This window comes from Macrotis lagotis, chromosome X, assembly GCF_037893015.1.
Source record: "Macrotis lagotis isolate mMagLag1 chromosome X, bilby.v1.9.chrom.fasta, whole genome shotgun sequence".
Classification (NCBI taxonomy): Eukaryota; Metazoa; Chordata; class Mammalia; order Peramelemorphia; family Peramelidae; genus Macrotis; species Macrotis lagotis.
Genome location: NC_133666.1, coordinates 242,713,243 through 242,734,113, shown reverse-complemented (window position 1 = coordinate 242,734,113; position 20,871 = coordinate 242,713,243). Strand labels below are relative to the sequence as shown.

Here is a 20,871-nt window from a genome sequence, read left to right as displayed (position 1 = left end):
GGAGGAGGCGTGGCTGGGCGCCGCGAGGGAGGCGGAGCGGAGCGGGCCGGGAGGGATGGCGCCGGGGAGCTAGCGGAGGCCGGAGATCCCGATCGCCGGCGTCCTCCTCGGCACTGGCCGCGGGCCGAAAGCTCGGGGCCTCGGAAAGGAGAGGAGCAGCCGTCCGCGGTCCGGGAGGTAAGATGGAGAGCCGCGCCGCAGTCCGGGGCCGCGGGGGAGAAACAGGAAGTGACGCAGCGGCCGCCGCAGTCCTGCCCGGGAGGCCGCCGGGGCTCCGAGCCGGGGAGGCCTCGTTCCGCCCGGCCTGCCCTGCGCCCTCCGTCACCCGCGCCCCCGCCACCCTGGGAGCCTCCGCCGGACTCCTGAGCCTTTCTCGGAATGAATGAAAGCATGCAAGAATGAATGCATGCATGAATGAATGCATGCATGAACGAATGCATGCATGCATGCATGTGCCCCCAAGTCCTTAACCGGCCTCCTCCGCCTGGGGAGGCCCAGGAGGAAACCCCGTGATCCTAGTGCCTTCTCTAGCCGCCCCCAAAAAATAGGCAAACACTCATCCAGGGCGGCCTCGGGCACCTTGAGACTCTGAGGACGGACGTAGGGGACTCTTAAAGCCCGACCATCCACTGACCCTCCCCTTCCCGTTCCAGTGACACCGACCCTCCATCTCTCTGCAGAGACTGTTTTTAGTGGGGTCCCCCATCCCCGGAATACTCTCCCTCCTCATCTCCTGGCTTCTTTTGAGGCTTAGCTAAAGTTCTTTTTTTTTTTTTTGCAAGGCATTGGGTTAAGTGGCTTGCCCAAGGCCACACAGCTAGGCAATTATTAAGTGTCTGAGGTCAGATTTGAACTGAGTCCAGGGCCGGTGTTCTAGCCACCTAGCCGCCCCTTAAAGTTCTTCTTTCTTGAGAAGTTTTTCCCAGTCCTCTTTAATTTTAGACCTTTCCTCTAAGAACATCCCCAATTCGTCTTGTAGATCTCATTTGGACACACTTAATAAATGCTGGTTGATTTGAATTGGAAAGAATGACAAATAGATGTTGAAATCCTGAACGCTTAACTAGGCGTGTAACTGGGAGCCAGTCTCTTCACCCGCCCAAACCAGTTTTCCCAGCCATAAAGTAAAGATAATAACCTGCCTTGTCTACCTGAGAGAAGTACTCTATGATGTGAACTATTTGATATAGAAAGCACATAGTTATTTCTACTAGGAATTCCTATTTATAATACAGGCCATAATTCCTATTGTAAAGTATCCAAGGATCACAGATGTAAAACTTGAAAAGACCCCAGAGACAATAAAGAAACTGAAGCCCGGAGAAGTTAAGATACTTGCCTAAGTTCATACAAAGAGAGGGAGAGTCAGATTTTGAACCACATTCTATTGACTACAAATGAATGAATGAAACTAGGTACTTGATTTACAAATAGAAAAGTAAGTCTTGGTTCTCTGAGAGCCCATATTTTGCTGGTTCTTCATTCAGGTCATGTCTTCAAACTATGTATCTACTGGGCTCAGTTCTAGGCTATCTTCTTTTTTTTTTTTACAAGGCAAATGGGGTTAAGTGGCTTGCCCAAGGCCACACAGCTAGGTACTTATTAAGTGTCTGAGACCGGAGGTACTCCTGACTCCAAGGCCACTGCTTTATCCACTACACCACCTAGCCGTCCCCCTAGGCTATCTTCTTGATCTATACTATTTCATGTGAGCTCATCAGCTCTCATTTATTTGATTACCACCTCCATGCTGATGATTCTCAAATTTGTTTAATCAACTCAAACTTCCAGTCCCACATCTCCAACTGGTTATCTGAAACTGGATGTCCTAGAGACAAGTAAAAATTAAAAGTGTCCAAAATTGATTTCATGATCCTTCTTTCAAAGTCCTTCCCCTCTGATTAACTTCCCTGTTGTCTGTGGCTATACTGTCATCCACAGCTCCTCACTCTCACCTCCCCATATCTGCATATCCAATCTCTTACCAAGGCCTGTCCATATCCTACTTTTATAACATCTCTCTACATACCCTTTTCTCTTCTGACTTTGCCACTCTCCTCATCCATACCTTAATCTCACCTAATACCTCAATAGCATTAAACGAATATAAAGGAATTCTTGCTGCCTCCTATTGACTTAGAAAACCACAAACTAACATTGTCTATATTGTATTTTTATTCATTTTGTTAAGTATTTCTCAGTTACATTTTAATCTGATTCTCTGGAGTTTCGCAGGCTTCCAGCTAAGCAATGTGCGTGCTAAGCAATGGCAATTCTGTTTTATGAGAAACCTTTCCTTACTACAAGTACTTTTCCTTTTGTTTATTGTCTTCACATTATCCTATATGTGTGTGTGTGTATGTCTGTGTGTGTGTGTGTAAGAAAATTTGTTTTTATGTAGCTCTTTGTATATTGTCTCCCTCAATAGACTGCATTACTTGAGAACAAGAACTGTTTTTTGCCTTTTATATCTCCAACACTTAGCATCATGCCTGCCACATAATAGGTATAAAATGAATTATTGTTGACATGTTGATTTATAGGGAAGGTTTTAGCTGCAAGTCAGATAGAAAATTCCATTAGACTTTAGAATATAATGATAGTGATAATTATCAAGCAAGCAAAATGATAATGCATCATTTTAAATGTCATTTTAATGTCATTTAATATCATTTCCACTGATAAAAATCATAAAATTTTCTGATGCTGAAGTATTTGAAAGTGCCAAAGACTTTGACCACAAGAATTTCTTTTCTGGGTCTTAAGGTGAAGCAATTTCTGGGTGGTGCCTTCACAGGGGCTGCTTCCCTAGATGACAGCTGCAAGGACAAGACTGAAAGCCAGACTGTTGGGTTAATGTGTGTAGCCACTCTGGGTGGGGTAACCCAAGAGTAGCAGCTGATATTAGTAGTTGTAAGAAAGGCAAGCCTCTCTTTCACAGGGACTTCTCCCATCAGTGAGAGCTTCTGTGCCAGGAAGAGAAGCAAAATCATTGGTCTGGAGGGCACCACCATTCATAGAACTCTTGGGTTCAGGTGTCTGGACTGTTTCCATCAGTGAGTGAAAAATTGTGGTAATATGACTTGCCAGTCACTAGCTGAAGTTCAGACATGGAAGGTAGCTTAAGTTAATGTATGGAGGGAGGAAATAGCTCAGGAATACTTGTGATCCTTTTTGCATGTAAGAGTGGATGAAAGAGTTATGAGGAGTGAAATGAAGCTGGAAAGATTGGATGAAGCTAGATCTTACAAGCCATACTTTGTAAAAATGTACAGAATGGAGTTCGTATTTTATCCTATAGGCACTTAAGGAGCCACTAAAATCTTTTTTAACTTGAGAGTGATATAGATAGATCTGTGTTTTATGAACATTATTTTTGAAGCCTTATAGAGAATGAATTGAAGATGATTGCTAATTTTAATAGGGAGAGGCATTGTAGAACAGGTGAGGGCCAGAACTTGATTGGTGATCATATCAATAGGGATATAGTAACAAAGGTAAAAGGTGCTGTGATGGTCAAATCAACAAGACTTAGAACCTGATCATTCATGGATCACAAGGTAGAGAGAGAAATCAAAGATGATTCCAAGATTATGAACCTGGGTAACTAGGAGGATGGTCATTCCCTCAGCAGAAAAAGGAAAGTTTAAAGGGGAAGAAAATGAGATTTTTTTTAAAAGAAATTTTTTTGGAATCTAAATGGATGCTAAGACTTCCAGGTAGAGATGCACCAGGCAGTTAGTATAAGACTATAGTTCCAGAGAAATCCTATGGGACACATGCATGCACTCATACACATGCACACATTTATACATCATATGTGTATGTATTTGTGTATAATTACTTCATAGGGCAGCTAAGCGGTGCAATGGATAGGACACTGACCTTGGAATCAGGAGGACAGGCATTCAAATGTGGCCTCAGTCACTTGATATTTACTAGCTGTGTGACCTTGGGCAAGTCACTTAACCCTGATTGCTTCCAGGGCCATCTCCAGTCATCCTGATTCATGTCTGACCATTGGATCTGGATAGCTCTGTTGGGGAGAAAGTGAGGTTGGTGGCTTAACACAGTACCCCCTCACTCAAATCCAATTCATATGCTTTTCATGGCATCGCCTCCCTGATGTCATAGTCTTCCATGAGAATGAAGGACACATCATTATTCATTTATAATCATATAGATAAATATAGATATGGAGAAAAAGAAATTTTGGAAGCAGCTGTGTAGAAATGATAATTGAATGTGAGGGATCTGATGAGATCAACCAGACAGAAGATACAGGTAAAGAAGATAGCCAAGATTAAAGCCTAGGGAACACCTTCATTTAGTGGGAGAGAGATGTTAATTTAGGAAAGGTGTCAGAAAAAGAATGACCAAATGTATCAGAAGGATAGTCAGGATAGACAGCAAGGGTGTCTTCTGTATCAGAAGCAAGAGGGGTCAAGGAGGATAAAGGATAAAGAGAAAATGCATCAGATTTAACAGTTAAAAAATCTTTGGTTAATTTGAGGGAACTGTTTAAGAAGAGTGATGATGATGATGATGCCATATACTGCAAGTGGATAGGTGGTAGAGAAGTGGGTAACTAGGTTTTTCATCATGTCCCATATAACCTGGCCTCTAATTCTCATATCTGTGTGTGGGAATTTGTTAAGTATTCAAATTTTGTAGAATCATAGAATTTTAGAATTAGAAGAACTTCAAAGTAGCACAGTACATGTAACAGAGCCTTGGACTTGAGGTTAGGAAATGCCTAGATTCCATTCCATTTGATGCAATCTGTTTTATCCTGGGTAGGTCTACTTCATTGAGTCTCAATCTATTCCAGTGTGAACTGAGGTAAATACCTCACAGTGTCATTGTGAAGATCAAATGAGAGAAAAAATAAGGGTTTTATATACTTTAAGCATTCTTTATATCAATTAGTATTTCATTTAGTTGAACTCCCTCATTTACAGATAAAGAAATAGAGATCCATTCCTTTAAATCACAGATAGTGACAGAGGTATAGATATAGAACCTAGATGTCCTATCCAACCAATAATCCATTGCATGCAAATATAGGCTCGCAATATTTATAGGATGTGAAATGTGTCTTTAATGATGCCCTATCATTTTTCTTCATTAGAATCACTGGTTTCATTTCTTCACATGCAATTATAATTGAAAATGTACTGATTCCCTATTTCTTTTTCCTTTATGATCAATATCAATTAAAAATTTGACTTTAGTTAAGATTAGAAGATAATGTATACTCTTAACTAGGATTTGCATGACCTTTGTTCTAAATAGTTTTTTCCCTTTTTAATGCAATTTTATTATTTTTTTCTGTCATGAAATTCTGCTCTCAAAATTTGTAGCTTGGTTTGTCTTCACTCAATGTAGAACATTAGACAAAGTATTGCTTTTTTAATTTCAGTAAATATTTCATTGTTTATATTAAATCTAGGAGGGAATGCCAGTTAGGATATCCTAGTGCAAACTACTAAATAAAGATCTTGAATAATTAATTTTAAAGGTGTTTTTGGTAGAATGCATACTTTGAACAGTTTTTTAAGGTAATGAATTGTTCTGATCATTCTTTGCAAACAGTCTTTTTTTCCTGATCTTTGGTCCAAATCATGTTCCTTGCTTCTTTTTCTAAAGATTCAAATGTGGGAACTATATTTATTTCTAATATTTTAGTATTATTGACTTGGGCAGAGATATGAACTTAGTCTTAGGCAGCTTTATTGCCCACAGAAACTGAACACTACTTAAGTTGCTTAAATATTATAACGTTGATGGTTGTTTCTCCTGGTGATAAGAATTTAAGCCATTTGTAACCAGTGGACATTGGCTTGAAATTAATTTATATATAATAATAAATTTAAGTACAAATGCAGGTAAATCAGTAATACTTTCTTTAATGACAAATTAAGATAATGCTACTTGTTTAATTGTAACATACCAAAAATAAGAAATTTCAGGTCAAAAATGAAATAAGTTACATTTTCATTTTTTAGTTTTATATAATACTTGGCAGCAGTCAAGTATAGAATATATTCAGAGTTTAAATTTTTTTCCTACATATTTACTCCTAACATTTGTATTTATGTGGTACCTTCTGCTTAATAAGTATTTGTTGACTTGAATAAACACCTTAAATGTTGAAATATTATTTTTCTTTATAATTGCAGATTTTTCTAATATACAGATGCCAAGAATAATCTTATCTCAAAAATGAATCAAGTAGAAACCATGAAGAAACATTTTAAATATTCCTATTAAAATTAAAATCATGGCCTCTTCAGCAAATCTGAATGTAGGAGCCCAACTGATTGTGGAAGAATGCAGCAGCAGCAGCAGCTATGGGATGTCTGACATGACGGACATTAAAGCGGAGCACCCGCTGGACTCAAATCCTGAAGAAGGCCCAGCCCAGAGTGTGGCCATGGGAATGAAATTCATCTTGCCTAATAGATTTGATATGAATGTGTGCTCTAGATTTGTAAAGTCCTTAAATGAAGAAGATAGTAAAAATATTCAAGATCAAGTTAACTCCGACCTTGAAGTGGCATCTGTCCTATTTAAAGGTTGAAATTTATGGTATAAGTTGTTGCATTTGTTTTGTCTTTGCATTCCCATTGTGAAATTTGTTTTACATATATATGTATGTATATATGTATACATATTTGTGTGCTTAAGTATGTGTGTAAATGTACACATAAACACATACATATTTGTTATATAATGTGTGTATATACACATATATGTGTTGTGAAATTAATGAGAAGAGGGTCCTGGGTCATCTTTTTATATCACTTTCTTTTCTAGAATTAATTTGAAGCCAATATTAAATTCTTCAGGATAAACATAAAAAAAAGTATTGATTTTTAATGCTACTTGTCAAGACCTTAGATATTCTTTTCCAGATCTCCCTTTTAGTTATTTCCCTAGTTTTTCAGTGTAGTAAATTAAAATAAAATCCTGATACTATTTGCAGTGAATCACTCTAATACACCCTAATCTGCAAATATTTAACTTGTATTAACTTAAGAATGTTGTGTAACCTGTTTGAAGAACACAACTCTATTTTTTCAGTGATCATTTGATGCTACTTAAAAATAAGAAAACTAGGGAATTAATCTTGTTAGTCATGAGCAAGAACATTTAAAGCTGTGAATATATACATATGTGTGTGTAAGTATATATTCTTACTCAGTTATTTTCTGTTGAATTAAAGATTCTGTGCAACCAAATAGATATGTAGATGCTTGTGATTTAAGTACTTTCTAATTTCTCAAGAAAGAAATTGTCACTCCAGTCACATACTTGTTATAGAATATTGTTTTACCTATTGCTATGGAATGGGTAATTACTCTAATACAGTGGATTACATAGTAAAACTTGGGATATAGTGAAATCATCTCTAAAGAGGTTTTTCTTTCTTTTTAAAAAGACAAAAATATAGCGAAATCATCTTTAAAGGTCTGGCAGAGGTTTTTCTTTCTTTTTAAAAAGACAAAATATTTGCTGAAATCAAAATAGAATTTTGACTTATCTTCCAACTTCATGTTGAGATATGTTTGAAAATAACTCATAGATAGCTTGGGTAGTGGATAGAAGGCCATCTGCTGAGTTAGGAACACATCTGAATTCAGATACCATTTCTGATATAACCCCAATTTCTCAGTGTTCTAAGTAACTAAGACTTAAAGCTTAATAAGTGTTTTTAATTCATCTATCTCTTTTTAAATGATTTGTCCTCTCCTCCACCCTCTCCTCCTCAACAACAACAACAAAAAGGCTGTTAAAGAACAAGTTATTGGTAGGAAAATGAAGAATTTAAATAAACACTTTATATAGTTATTCTGTGTCTATATTACTATTGACACAAATATTGTTCATAGTGGTATAATGACTCAATAATAAAGCAATTTCATAAATTTAAGTTTTTAGTAATATTAGTATCAATGTATATTTAATATTTGTTTAATTGAAAATACTTATGTTCCATCTTTGTGACCAAGGATATTTCTCATTTTCTTCTGTTGGAGGAAAAATTGGCATCAGAAGAATAATCATTTTTTTTAAACTTCAGAGTTTTTGTCTGGGATTCAAATGAAACCATTTATGTATACATCAGCTTTTTAAACTCTAATTTTACATATACACATGTATTTATGTATGTGGTTTATTTATATATACATATATAATTTTATATATGTATACACACATTTATAGATATATATATATATATATATATGTGTATGCATATAACTATGTATATAAGTGATCTCTTTTGACAGTAAGGGTTGGTTGGGACCTATACTTTCATCACTCTGGAAAACTTAGCATAGAAATTCCTTTCAGCAATGTAGATGAGCAATTTACAATCTTGGAAAGTTACTTGGGGAACTGAAAAGTTAACCAATTTCTTAGAGATATTTGTCAGAGATGAAACTTAAGCCCAGCTCTTCCTAACCCCAGGAAGACTATCCATTTTGCCTTTCACTGTTCTCTCACCTAATAGTTATAATTTGTGAGCAATTAGAAAAAAATGAGGATTGAATTCATGAAATAATAGAAATTACTGAACTCCTTTGCAGTTAAATTATCTATTCCTATGAAATTTTCATTGTAATGGATTGAAGAAATATTATTTGATAATAAATAATTTTTATATAAAACAGAAAATTTAGTACACCTGGAAATTTTTTAATCCATTTAAGAAATCAGGCTACTTAGTATCAGTTGATTGTCCATTGTTATAAGCTTACTGCTGTTGAAAAACTTTGTTTCATCTATTTTAACCTGTTTGATTTAGCTGAATGCAATATCCATACATCCCCTTCTCCTGGGATTCAAGTAAGGCATGTCTACACTCCTTCAACAACTAAACATTTTTCACCCATAAAACAGTCAACAACTCTAACAAACAAACACAGAGGAAATGAAATATCGACGACACCTCTGCTGGCAAATTGTAAGTATTTCTCTATGGTATATTTACCTTCATTAGTAATTTCACAAATTTAACTTTTAAGTAATATCAAATATATTTAATCATGGAGGTGATAGGGACTGGAGTTTATTGGGGGAATGTCATAATCAGATCTGTTTTTAGGAAGATCACTTTGTTAGCTCTGTGGAGGATGACTATGGGAACAGATGTGTGGTGGGGATACTATTGTTAGTGGGGGCTGGGGGGGCTGACAGCAGTTAATAAATTGTTATTATAGGCCAGATAGGAGACCCTGGTTCAAGAGATGATAGGAGAGAGGGCATATATGAGAGTGATAACAAAGGTTAAGTCAATAGAACTTGACAACAGATTGGATATGGGAGGTGAGAGATGGAGAAGAGCTGAGGATGGCACATCTAAGATGTGAGCCTGGGTGACTGGATAATGGTACCCTTACCAGTAATAGAGGATTTTGGAAGGTGGGCAATCTTTGAGGAGAATTATGAGTTTTGTGCATGTTAAGTTTAAGATTTCTAGAGATATAACCAGTTCAAGATATCTTACAGGCAGTTGGAGATTTAATCTACAAGACTGGCAGAGAGGTAAAGGCTGTACAAATAGATTTCAGAATCATCAGCATTGAGATAACTGAATCCATGAGAGCTGATGAATTCCCCAAATGAAGTAATATAGAGGGAAGAGAAAAGATCTAGGACAGACACTTTTGGAACAACTACAATTAATAAGCATGGCCTGGATAACAAGGAAGTCTGAAAGGGAGAATCATGAAAACCTAGAGAACAGAGAGTTGGTTATAAAGTGTTTAGAATACCAGGTAATACATTTCTTGAAAAACATGGACCCAAAGGTGACTGGGGTGGCACAGTGGCTAGAGCACGGAACTGAGTTCAAATTTAGCACAGACAACTTAATAATTGCCTAGCTGTGACCATGAGCAAGTCATTTAACTCCATTGTGTCTTAAATAAAAATAAATTTAAATAAAAAAGAAAAGATGACTGTTACAGTTTCAATAATCTTACAACTTAGATTATAGAATTGAACTCATCAATTTCAAATGATAAATCCCAATTCACCCTATCAAGTGATAAAATATAACATCACCTCAGGGGAAATAAAATGACAAAACTTTGAAATAAAGAGATATATAATGAGCCTAATGGATTCTATATAATAACCAAAAGGCAATCATTTTGTATTGTTATTACAGAGGAAGAAAAACTTAACTTGTATCCTAAGGCACTTTTGATTATGTATTTCAATAATGCCATTTAGTTAATGTCAGAGTAATTTTACATGCAGACTGAAGACTATAAATAGTGTAGTAAACGGTTTTATAGGTTGAGAAAATGAAAAATAGTACAAAATAAGCAGATCAGAACTGAAGTTGTCATGTGTCCATGACATATTTCATACTATTGTTTCAGCTTTATCTGTTCACCAATTGGCTGCTCAGGGAGAAATGCTCTATTTGGCCACTCGAATTGAACAAGGTAAGATAACTAAGTAGTCTACTCATATTATTCACTTAGAAGGAATAATTAATATTTACAATTGTATATTAGAGAGGTTCCTTCAGATAGGATTGGCTTTACATGGTAAATGCCATTGTCCTTATTAAAAACTTTAAATCTCAATCCATGACATGGATTTGGAGAAAAGACATTATGGACTTTAACTTTACTATTACATTCTATGTTGCTAGGCCACGAAAATGAAGGTGAAAATCAGTAGAGTTCTGCACAGCTAACAGATTAGGGGGTAAGCAGATTGGAAGGTGGGGTGGTAAATGGGGGGCTGGCTTCAAGATGGGTTTCCAATATACTGTTATAAATTATTCACTTTGCATTTGTATGTGTTACCTTAATAAATCACAAGAATGGGAGAAATTTAAAATTTTATTTATCATGAATACTATAACAAAATGACCTCCCTTCTAAGATAGTCTCATTTTATGTCTAGTATTTTTTTAATCTATCTAGGATTTAGTACCTAATATATTTCATTTAAAAGTGTGGCATATGGACAGAGTCAGCTGTACATTGGACATATTTTAATAAATTCAAATAGTTTTAAGATTATTTCATTAATAGTTTTCAAGATGATTTCATGGATCAATTTTGAGCTCAAAATAGAAATCCTCACACTTACATACATGACTCTTTTATAATGGCAGGAGTTTTATAGCAAATGTTACTTTAATGGTACAGGTGACAACCTATGTATAGTTTCTTATACTCTGGGATTGTTTATTGTCCATGCCCTCTAATAATAACTGGCATTTATGTAGCACCTTAAAGGCTTGCTAAGTACTTTATTATTATATTTAGAAAATTATCCATAGAGTATCTTTACCAATCCAGGCCTCTCTCCAGTTCTTAACATTGCAAGTACTCAGATCACCTTGCTTTATCATATATTTTGTCACTTCTTGATTCAACCCATGAAACAAATAGTAACAAATATAGCATAATTGTTGTGTTAGACACTAAATTTTTTTTCTTTTAAACAGAAAATGTAATAAACCACACAGATGAAGAAGGATTTACTCCTCTAATGTGGGCTGCCGCTCATGGGCAAATAGCAGTGGTAGAGTTTCTGCTTCAGAATGTAAGGAAAATTTTAACAAACTTTATTTTAAATTAATGACTTTCAGATTCACTCATCAATAATCATTAATGTTTACTCTGAATCTCAGACTCTGCTAAGTCTGTGGGATATGGTGGCGGGGGGGAAGTAAAACATCATCCTTGACCTCAGAGAGCTTTCAGTCTAGTCAAGGGAACCACACAGTAATACAAATGAAAATAAAGAATCATAGTCTCTGAGTGATCTAAACACCCATATGAATTAGCAGGCCCCTTTACAACCAAATTGACAAGTGGTAGTCCTGCTTCTTCCTAAAACTCCAGTAATGGAGAACTCACCAACTCTTTTTTTTTTTTTGCAAGGGTTAAGTGGCTTGGCCAAGGCCACACAGCTAGGTAATTAAGAGTCCGAGGCCAGATTTGAACTCAGGCACTCCTGACTCCATGGCCAGTGCTCTATCCACTGCGCCACCTAGCTACCCCAAAGTACTCACCAACTCTTAAGACAACCTATTTCTACTTTTGCTCTAGTTTTAGTAAGTTTTTCTTGCCTATACATATAAAATGTTGCGGAGTTGAAAGATGGGAGAGTTTTGTGGGAAAAGGTTTTTTGGTAAAATATGATAAGCAGGATTTTGAAGGACAAATAAGATTTAGATGGGCAAATGGAAGGAAGAAGTACTATTAGAGAAAAAATGTAATTTTTAAGATTCTCTTATGAGTACAAAAAGCACTTATACTGTAGTAAGCTACATTAAAGTTATCAAGAAAATTTCTATGTTGTTTCTCATCCTTTTTATTATTACTGATAATAAGTGATGATGACAGTTACAATCAGGACTTTAAATTTTGATGGAATTGAAAAAAGACATTTTATCAATTTTTTCTCCTAGGGTGCAGATCCTCAGATTTTGGGGAAAGGACGAGAAAGTGCCCTGTCATTGGCCTGTAGTAAAGGATACACAGACATTGTCAAAATGCTGCTAGATTGTGGAGTAGATGTTAATGAATATGATTGGGTAAGTTGGGTAAGACAGGTTGTTACCTCTTAACTTTCAAGTTGTAGGCTTTTTAATCTGTAATTTCCATTTCATTCTCTCCTCTTCCTTAGAATTCTTAAAGAATAATGTAAATGGTTTTATTAATGACCGTAACAGTAATTGGAACATAAGAATTTATAAGTTATAGACTTACACTTTAATATGACAACCATTGCCTTTATCCAGCAATGAAGTTTATTTGTCTTTGCAGGTCAATTTTAAAACTTTGGAGGTGGTTGAAAATAATTTAAATTTTTAATTGCTGTTAACTTCCTAATACTTATAGACTCTTCTCAAATCAGTAGTTTTTGAAAGATATTTCTAGAGTCGTAGTATCAAATGGCTCTAGACTGACTTTTTTCCCTTACCTTCCTTTTTTTTTTTCAGAATGGAGGAACACCTTTACTTTATGCTGTGCATGGAAATCATGTAAAATGTGTAAAAATTCTACTAGGTAAGCAAAATAAAAATCAGAATGAGTGAGAAATTACTATGTGTGAGACATTAACTTTCTTTTTTTTTTCTTTTTCACAAATTATTGTTTAGAAAATGGAGCTGACCCAACTATTGAAACAGATTCTGGATATAATTCTATGGATTTATCTGTAGCTTTGGGCTATAGAGGTGGTAAGTAAATAGAATTCTATCCTATTTAGCTATATCTTACAAGTTTTTCAATAAAAATCATCTCACCGATATTTGTCCTGACCAGACTCCAGAACATTTTGTCATAAAACACCCAGCTTCTGGCATAAATTCTAACTTGAATAAATATGATTTATTATTAATGTCTTTATAGAAATATTAGAAAAAATATGAGTATAGAGGAACCATAAATCTCTAAACAATCTGGAAATTACTTTCTGTTCATGTTACTCTTTTCCAACTTAAGTTTCTTAGCAGGAAGGAGGCAGCTAGGTGGTATAGTAGATAGAGCACTGGCCCTGGAGTTGGGAGAACTGATTTCAAATTTGGCCTCAGACACTTAATAATTGCCTAGCTTTGTGACCTTGAGCAAAACACTCTTAACCTAACCATTGCCTTAAATAAATAAATTTTTTTAAGAAATTTCTTAGCAGGTAAGAATATATAAGTGCCTGATTATTTACAAGGTGCTTTTAGCATTTCATTCACAAATTATATTTGTAAAATATTTCAGTAATTTTATTTTCATCATTCCTTACACCTTTGTTAGTCAGAAGGCACATCAGTTTTGCAAAGGAAATACATTATCAGTCTGAACATTGGGTTGTATTTTTCTTGAAAATCTAACCTATGTGAAACTTGAATGTCACCTATAGTAAATATATAAGTATATATTGAAAAACTCTTCCTTTAAAAGGCATTCTCATTTTAGGGATGTGGCTTACGTATCAATTTTGTAATAACACACAATAAAGTCTACTACAGTTTCAGACTCAGGTTTCAACGTGTAGTTTCCTTATCTACCAAGCTATATACTTCAGACAATGCAATACTGTTGAAAACCAGTGTTTTCAGGAATAAGACCATGTTTCTTAAATGTGATGTAATTTATTTGTAGTTATAGTGATCCTGATTGGTTTTTTTTTTTAATTTTAGTTCAACAGGTTATTGAGGCACATTTGTTGAGGCTTCTACAGAATATCAAAGAATAGACTTGCAGTCAACAGGAAGTGTTCTGTAAAAACCATTTGCTTTTTTTTTAATCCCAAAAAGTGACAACGACTTGTTTACTTTTTTTAACTTTACCTCAGTCACAATATTTACTGATTTTTAGCAAATTTTAATAAATTTCCCCTTTAAGTAATTCACTGGCTTATAGTGGGCTGGGTGTGGATGTTTTCATTGTAAATGTATTTTACTGTATATTTAAAAATGTAAATTAATGTTCTGTTGCATGTAAACTTTTCTAGTCAACAGTTACATTAAGTCTTCATATCAAGTGTAGTAGTTTTACATTTTTAGAATTTATTCAAACCAATCCTCTCTTCCCTCTTCCATTCACCTATTTACTTTATATGGAATTTAGGTGAATTTCCATATAAAACAAATTTCATTGTATAAGTTTTTTAAAAGTGCACAAAGTGTGATTGTTTACAGAATGTTGTTCACTTATAAATAACTTCTGTCTGTTTGCATATCTGTCCTTAAAAATTCAAGATATATTTTGAAACTTCTTATAGAGTTTCAGTTTAAATTCTATTGATGATTTTAAATATTTATAAACATTCTTGTTTTAGATGAATAATTAAGCTAAAATTAATATATACTCTCTAATACTCAAATGGATCTTTGATCTTATCTATCTGGATGTTTACTCCAGCATTGCAGATTGCCATCACTTCATGTCTGTTGTCCCTTTGTAACTCTTGTTTATGTCCTACCATGAGTTCATTTCAGGGGTTCCACCCAATGTACTGAAGTTTTCCTTATTTTTTTCCTGACACGAACATATCAGTGGAGCACTCATACTCTCTACTAGATATGCGACTAGCCATGCAACTAGCTCCTCTTCTATCATACCTTTCTCCAGTGGACAGCTTTCCTTCCTCTACTCATTGCTTATATTTGGCACTCTGCTCACTGCCATCATGTGCCTCTCCATTGCTCTACGTTTGATATCATTTTTACTTACAGAGATAGTGTTCCGTTTCTCACAGCCTTAAGGGTAGCACTATAGCATATTGATCTTAAAAAACATAAGTCTTTTTTTCTGGAGAAAATTTGGAAGCTTTCCCAGGTTCCTGAAGGCAATGTATCCTGCTCCCTTCCTCCTAATTAATTCTGGGCCTGACTCCTTTGTACTCTCTGCCCCATATGGACATACAGATGGACAAATTCTATATAATGCACAGATTATGATATGAAGTTGGGTGAACAATAGACATTCTCTGTCCACTCTTAAATGGTTAAGAATCTCTTCAAGGAATCTCAACTGTGTTCCAGAACTTGATGCAACCAGCATAATGTCATTCACAAATAGGAGCTTCCAGAACACCTCACTGCTCACAATGGAACACCACTCTTCAACTTAAGACTCCAAAATGGATCTTCTTCCTTAAAGTCAGTGGTGGACATCTTTGGCAAGCACATGGTTCCCTGTCATCCAGTGTCTGTGATCCTTGAGTTTTAATTATTAAATAATGTAATTTCTCATTACACTTTTCAAGGAATCTTGAATGGTTGTGATGGCTAGATTGGTAGAAGAGCTTTTAAAAAGGAATTTTGTTCTACCAAATCAAATGCTTTTTTCCATAATCAACAGTAAGCACAGCGAGGTTTTGTATCCTCTACATCTTTCAATCGGTTACAAAATGGTAAAGGTGTGTTTGTGAATGGATATGTCTGGTGAAAGCATGCCTGATTCCTGTAAAATGCTCTAATTAAATGTGCCTCAATGTGTATGTAGAGGAGTCTCATGAAATGTTTATGATAGAGAATATAGCATATAGTGATGGACCTGGAATCAGGCAGATCTTAGTGCAGATCTGACCTGGGCACAACACCCTCTCTCAGCCTCAGTGTCTTCATCTGTTAAGGTGGGGAATAATAACAGCACCTACCTCACAGGGTTGTTGTGGGGATCAAATGTGATAACATGTAAAATAGTATGCACAACTTATTTAAAGCACTATAAAAATAGTACCTATTAGGAATTTTTGATAAACTCTTAAGTTTCTAGGTCTGAGATTTTTTTTCCATGCACTTTTGTTATGTTGTTTTCATTAGTTACTTTGTGTGAATCGGTCTCTTGTGAACACCCTTACAGTTGTGTCACTCTCCTCTGTGTTCTCTTGGTCCAGTCCAGTTGTTTTCCCCATCTTTGTTGTCTTCAGTGCCATCTCTGAAATAAGCACATCTGGGACTGTAATGTTAGGGACCAAGTGTAGTGGTTCCTCTCCTCACAGATAAAAGTAGAAAAAAAGTCTTCCTGTTTTCTTCATTTGTTGTATTTTCATCCTTAAATATCCCCAGGAAATCTTTGTTTAATTGGATCTCCTACACAGAAATTGGGTTGTGCAGTTTTTTAAAAAGTACAATTACATCCTGTAATTGTTTACAGAATGCTTTTCAATTACAACTTTAAACTTTTTTCAATCTCTATTTTTTGAGGTGAAACTGCTCATAGTCATCTATCAAACAACCTCATAATCTTAGCCTATCACCTCCATTTCTCTTGTCACTTGGCAAGTAAATGTCTGCAGACTAAAGTACTTTGTTAGGTTTTTTGATTTTGTTATGGCATTTGATTTGCATTAATTAAACGGCAAAACTGTTATGATCAGCTGATGTCATTTCTGTTTTTTAGTACTCATTTTTTATTATCAGTTGTTTAGATGATTCAGGAAAAAGTTGTTTCAGTTGAATTTCATATCATTTTCTCATTATTCACTCTAGGTTTTTAACTAATTTGTACTTTGCTCAAACAAGTCAGTGGGTTTACTGTACACAAATAGCCAATTACCTTCCATCAATAACAAGTTTAAAAAGGAATTAATTTTATTTTTTGTTATGTTATTCAGTTCACTAAACTTAGTGCCTACCAGTTGTCATTTTGTAAAAGTATTCACATTGTAAAAATTTGCAGCTTCTGTGTAGTCAGCAAGTGCTTGACCTCTTAGCTTTCCTTGCTTTAAAGTCACTGAGTATGACAAAAGCAACATCAATTAAGGTCCTGCCACATAGGCTGCACTAGTTTCTTCTAAAAACCTGGTGGGCTAATTTTTCACTTAAAGGCAGAGAAGCTGTCCCTGAAACTTGATTCAAGGACCAGTAAGGCTTGAACCATTGGCACAGCTTCCTACTTGGTTAAGCAAGCCAGCTCACAAGAGGCCAGTGCCCTTCAGACTTGTACATTCTGCTGTCAGGAGAGTCAGTCCACTCTTTTGACTAGGTTTATTGGGGGGAAAAAAGCTCCATCTGCCTAAACCAACACTGTATCCCTGCTTAACAGTCTTACCATTCTGGCTAAGTAAACCTTTTGTAAACTGTCAACAGTTTTAGAAGTGTCTCATTTCAGTCCCAAGTCTTGCCATTTAGTGCTGGCCTACACAATGTAAGCATTAAAGTTTTGTGTTGATTTAAATTGGAAGGTCTTTTGTGGAATTACTCTTATTTCTTCATTTGCTGCATTCAGTGTTGATATGTAAGCTAAGTTATTTTCTTGGTGCTCTTTTTCCAAATATTCATCACAAACTGCTATACCAGACCAAGTGTCCAGTGAAATAATGTTTCTTGGCTTTGGGTATACAAGTAAACCAACTATGACAACTCCTTTCTTGGTTTTCCAGAGTCCTGCTTTCCTTTTGTTACAACTTTTTTATTTTGGTTTCTTTTGTAGCAAGAATATCAACATTGTTATAAATCAGCTTCCTTATCAGTAAGTCCACTGCATCAGCCATTGTCATTTAGAGTGCCAACAATTTAAGTGTTAAAAGTTAAAAACTTGATTCTTAATACTTTCTACTTCTTTTGCTACCAGCATTGTTGAAGTAGAAGGAAACTGCATAGCAATGAAGGCTATTTCTAATAAGTTTTCTGAGGTCAAAGGATTTTATCTCCAAATGGCCATCCTCCTGCAGAAGTTCCCCACAGATTGCTCCTCAGAAAGCTGTTCCAATCTGTAGCCATTACCATACTCAACACTTTTCTAGCATACCAGAAATGTCCAGAGCCCCATGTTCCGTCTGGCAGATTTTCAAAGAGGCACTGAAGTAGAACTCTGGAGGAATTAATATATAAATCATTAAGTCTTGTTGACATAAGCATCCAGCAACGTTCTCCAACTTTACTCACTGATTATCCCAGGACAGAATTCTCCCTAAGAAAAAAAAAAATGAGATAAGACAATGAAAGGACACCACACAATTCTCTCAAAGAGACAGGACAAATCTGATCAAATCTAGTGAAGAGAGCAATAGACTAGAGATTAACTTGACCACTGGTCTATGACCTAATTTCAAATTCTTCATGTGTAAAATCCAAGCTAGCTCTCCCTATATTCAAGTTATGAGAATAATATCCTTCTTGGAAATGAACTGGAATACACCACTTTAATTCTTTAAATATCTGGGATTTCATCTAGGTAATTTTTTCCCTTTTATATTGCAATCCTCTGACTTTCATGATGACTTTGCAAATTGCTATCAAAAAAGTTAAATCATCTGGTTTCCAACCTGATGATGAACTGTTATAGAGTTCCAGTCTTGCCTTACACACTGTGGTGCTGGGCAAGTCATTTAACCTGAAAGACTGTTTACTTCATCTGGAAAATGGGGGTGGTGACCTTAACCTACATCACAGGGTTGTTTTAGAGATCAGGTGAGTTTTATTTATATATATAATCAGGTGAGTGTTATATACATACTAATTATTTGTATGTATTCAAAGCCTTTTCACTGCTAGAGGAAGATTTAGCCTTCATTTAATTATTACCCCGACCCCATGATGCTGCAAAATAGGACTTCAGTGAAAGGAGATAAGGAAATTTTTCAAAAGTGAAAAAGAATATCTTTATTTCATCTTCAAAAATAATGTGGCTGGACCCACAGTCAAGAAAGAGAACACTTCGAGTTCAGTGGTAGCAGTGGTGGTGCCCATAGTTATATTAATGGCATAGTATTTGGCAAAGCCACCCTTTGACTTTGAGCTATTACTACCAGTCTCATCACTAAGCTAAACAGCTTTGGAGAAGTGTTAAACAAGTTCAGAATATTGAAATTAATTAACTTTAGGGGCAACTGGGTGGTATAGCAGATAGAGTGTTGGGCCTGAAGTAAGAAGACTCATTTTTAGGAGTTCAAATCTAGCCTCAGACACTTGCTGGTTGTATGACTAGGAAAGTCACTTCACGCAGTTTGCCTCAGTTTTCTCATGTCTAAAATGAGCTGGAGAAATGGTAAGCCATTCTAAAAGCTTTTCCAAGGAAATCCCAAATGGGGACCTGAAAGGACTGAGCACACACATGAGTCCCAGAGGTTTTAAGGGGAGCTCTGAGTACATGCTGATAAGGCTGAATCTGCTTTACACATTAGTATCAATCCCGCTGAGGTCATCAGTCAGCAGAAATTTTGCAAGAATTTTGGAACAATGCTTATTCCATCAGTGCAGTAATCAGGGACAACTTTAGGGTATCTGTGACAGAGAAAACCATCTGTATCCAGAGAAAGAATTGGAGTTTAAACAAAGCCCAAAGATTATTGCCTTCAACTAAAAAAAAAAAGTCTTATATACTATGTAATTTTGTTATCTCTAATATTCATCAAGGATGTGATTTTTTTTGTCTCAACACATTCAATTTTGATCAATGCATACCACGGAAACAATGTAAAGATCATCAGATTGCTTTCTGTGGAGGGGAGAGGGAAGGGAGGGTGGGGGAAAATTGTAAAATCCAAAACCTTAAAAAAAATAATAGGTATAAACTATTGGAATGAAAGTAAGTCTAGGTAGAATGAAGGACATTATACTATCAGAGGACAGTAAACAGGCTTTTAGTGTTGGGGAGTAAGGAACAGAAAGCAGGGGATGTTGGAGAAAGTTTTGTAAAGGAAAATGGAAGAACAAAGAAAATACTTGTGGTGGTTTGGTTGCTTGTTTAAAAGTCATAAAATTCCTTCAAAACAACTATTGATTTTCTAATACCTGCTGGGTTATCTAGTTCTCATAATTCTTTATACCAAAAGATGAATTTTGATCAGACTGAAGTTTAGTGGCTGAAGTTGTCTCCTACTTACTTTAACTTGGAGCCCTTTATCAGTTAGGCAAGATTCCTTAAAAGTCTGAATTCAGTGATGCATTATATGGAAAAAGGCTACACTGACAGACTTTTATTTGGTTTTGGTAGCATTAGTTAGCTAATTTGGTTTAAAATTCATCTTTAATTCATGTCATGCTGTCAGTTGTATTTTTGGATCGCATAGTTTCACAGCAGCACAAATGCTAGGCCATCCCATCACTTCAGTCTTGCTAAATTTAGCTCCTGGATTGATTTGCAAGGGCCTAAATTAGCAGATCTGCTTGGAATTAAAAGGAGTGTACTCACCCCAAGTCAAATAACAGACTGAGTTCAAGAAGCAGCAGGTTAAACAAAAGCATAAATACTGAAGAGACCAACTTTAACTAGGCTTCTACTACCTGTCTACCTGCAGCTGTCTGTTTGATTCACAAAAGAAGTAAAATAACTCCTGGGGCTTTGTCTGAAAATAGCAGCTGCCCCTCCCTTTTGAGAAAGAGGATGCAGAGTAATTTGTACTTCAGAAAAAGGCCAGAAGATGGCCCCAGTGAACCTC

General features: G+C 35.7%; 1 protein-coding gene across 3 annotated transcripts; it reads left to right on the top strand.

The window, feature by feature from the left end:
* Window positions 1-5: 5 nt before the first annotated feature.
* On the top strand, window positions 6-19,456 carry ANKRA2 (ankyrin repeat family A member 2). 3 transcript variants are annotated; one of them, XM_074207768.1, is made up of 9 exons: window positions 6-177; window positions 6,183-6,578; window positions 8,813-8,971; window positions 10,398-10,463; window positions 11,483-11,580; window positions 12,452-12,577; window positions 12,986-13,052; window positions 13,145-13,225; window positions 15,527-19,449. In XM_074207768.1, exons 2-9 carry the CDS (start codon window positions 6,284-6,286, stop codon window positions 15,613-15,615), a joined length of 981 nt encoding a protein of 326 aa, XP_074063869.1. In that variant the 5' UTR covers window positions 6-177; window positions 6,183-6,283; the 3' UTR covers window positions 15,616-19,449. The 3 variants fall into 3 exon arrangements, with proteins under 3 accessions (XP_074063869.1, XP_074063870.1, XP_074063871.1); XM_074207769.1 differs by lacking the exon at window positions 15,527-19,449 and adding an exon at window positions 14,180-15,129 and having other exon boundaries at window positions 8-177; XM_074207770.1 differs by lacking the exon at window positions 6-177 and having other exon boundaries at window positions 6,412-6,591; window positions 15,527-19,456.
* The last annotated feature ends 1,415 nt before the right edge of the window (window positions 19,457-20,871 follow it).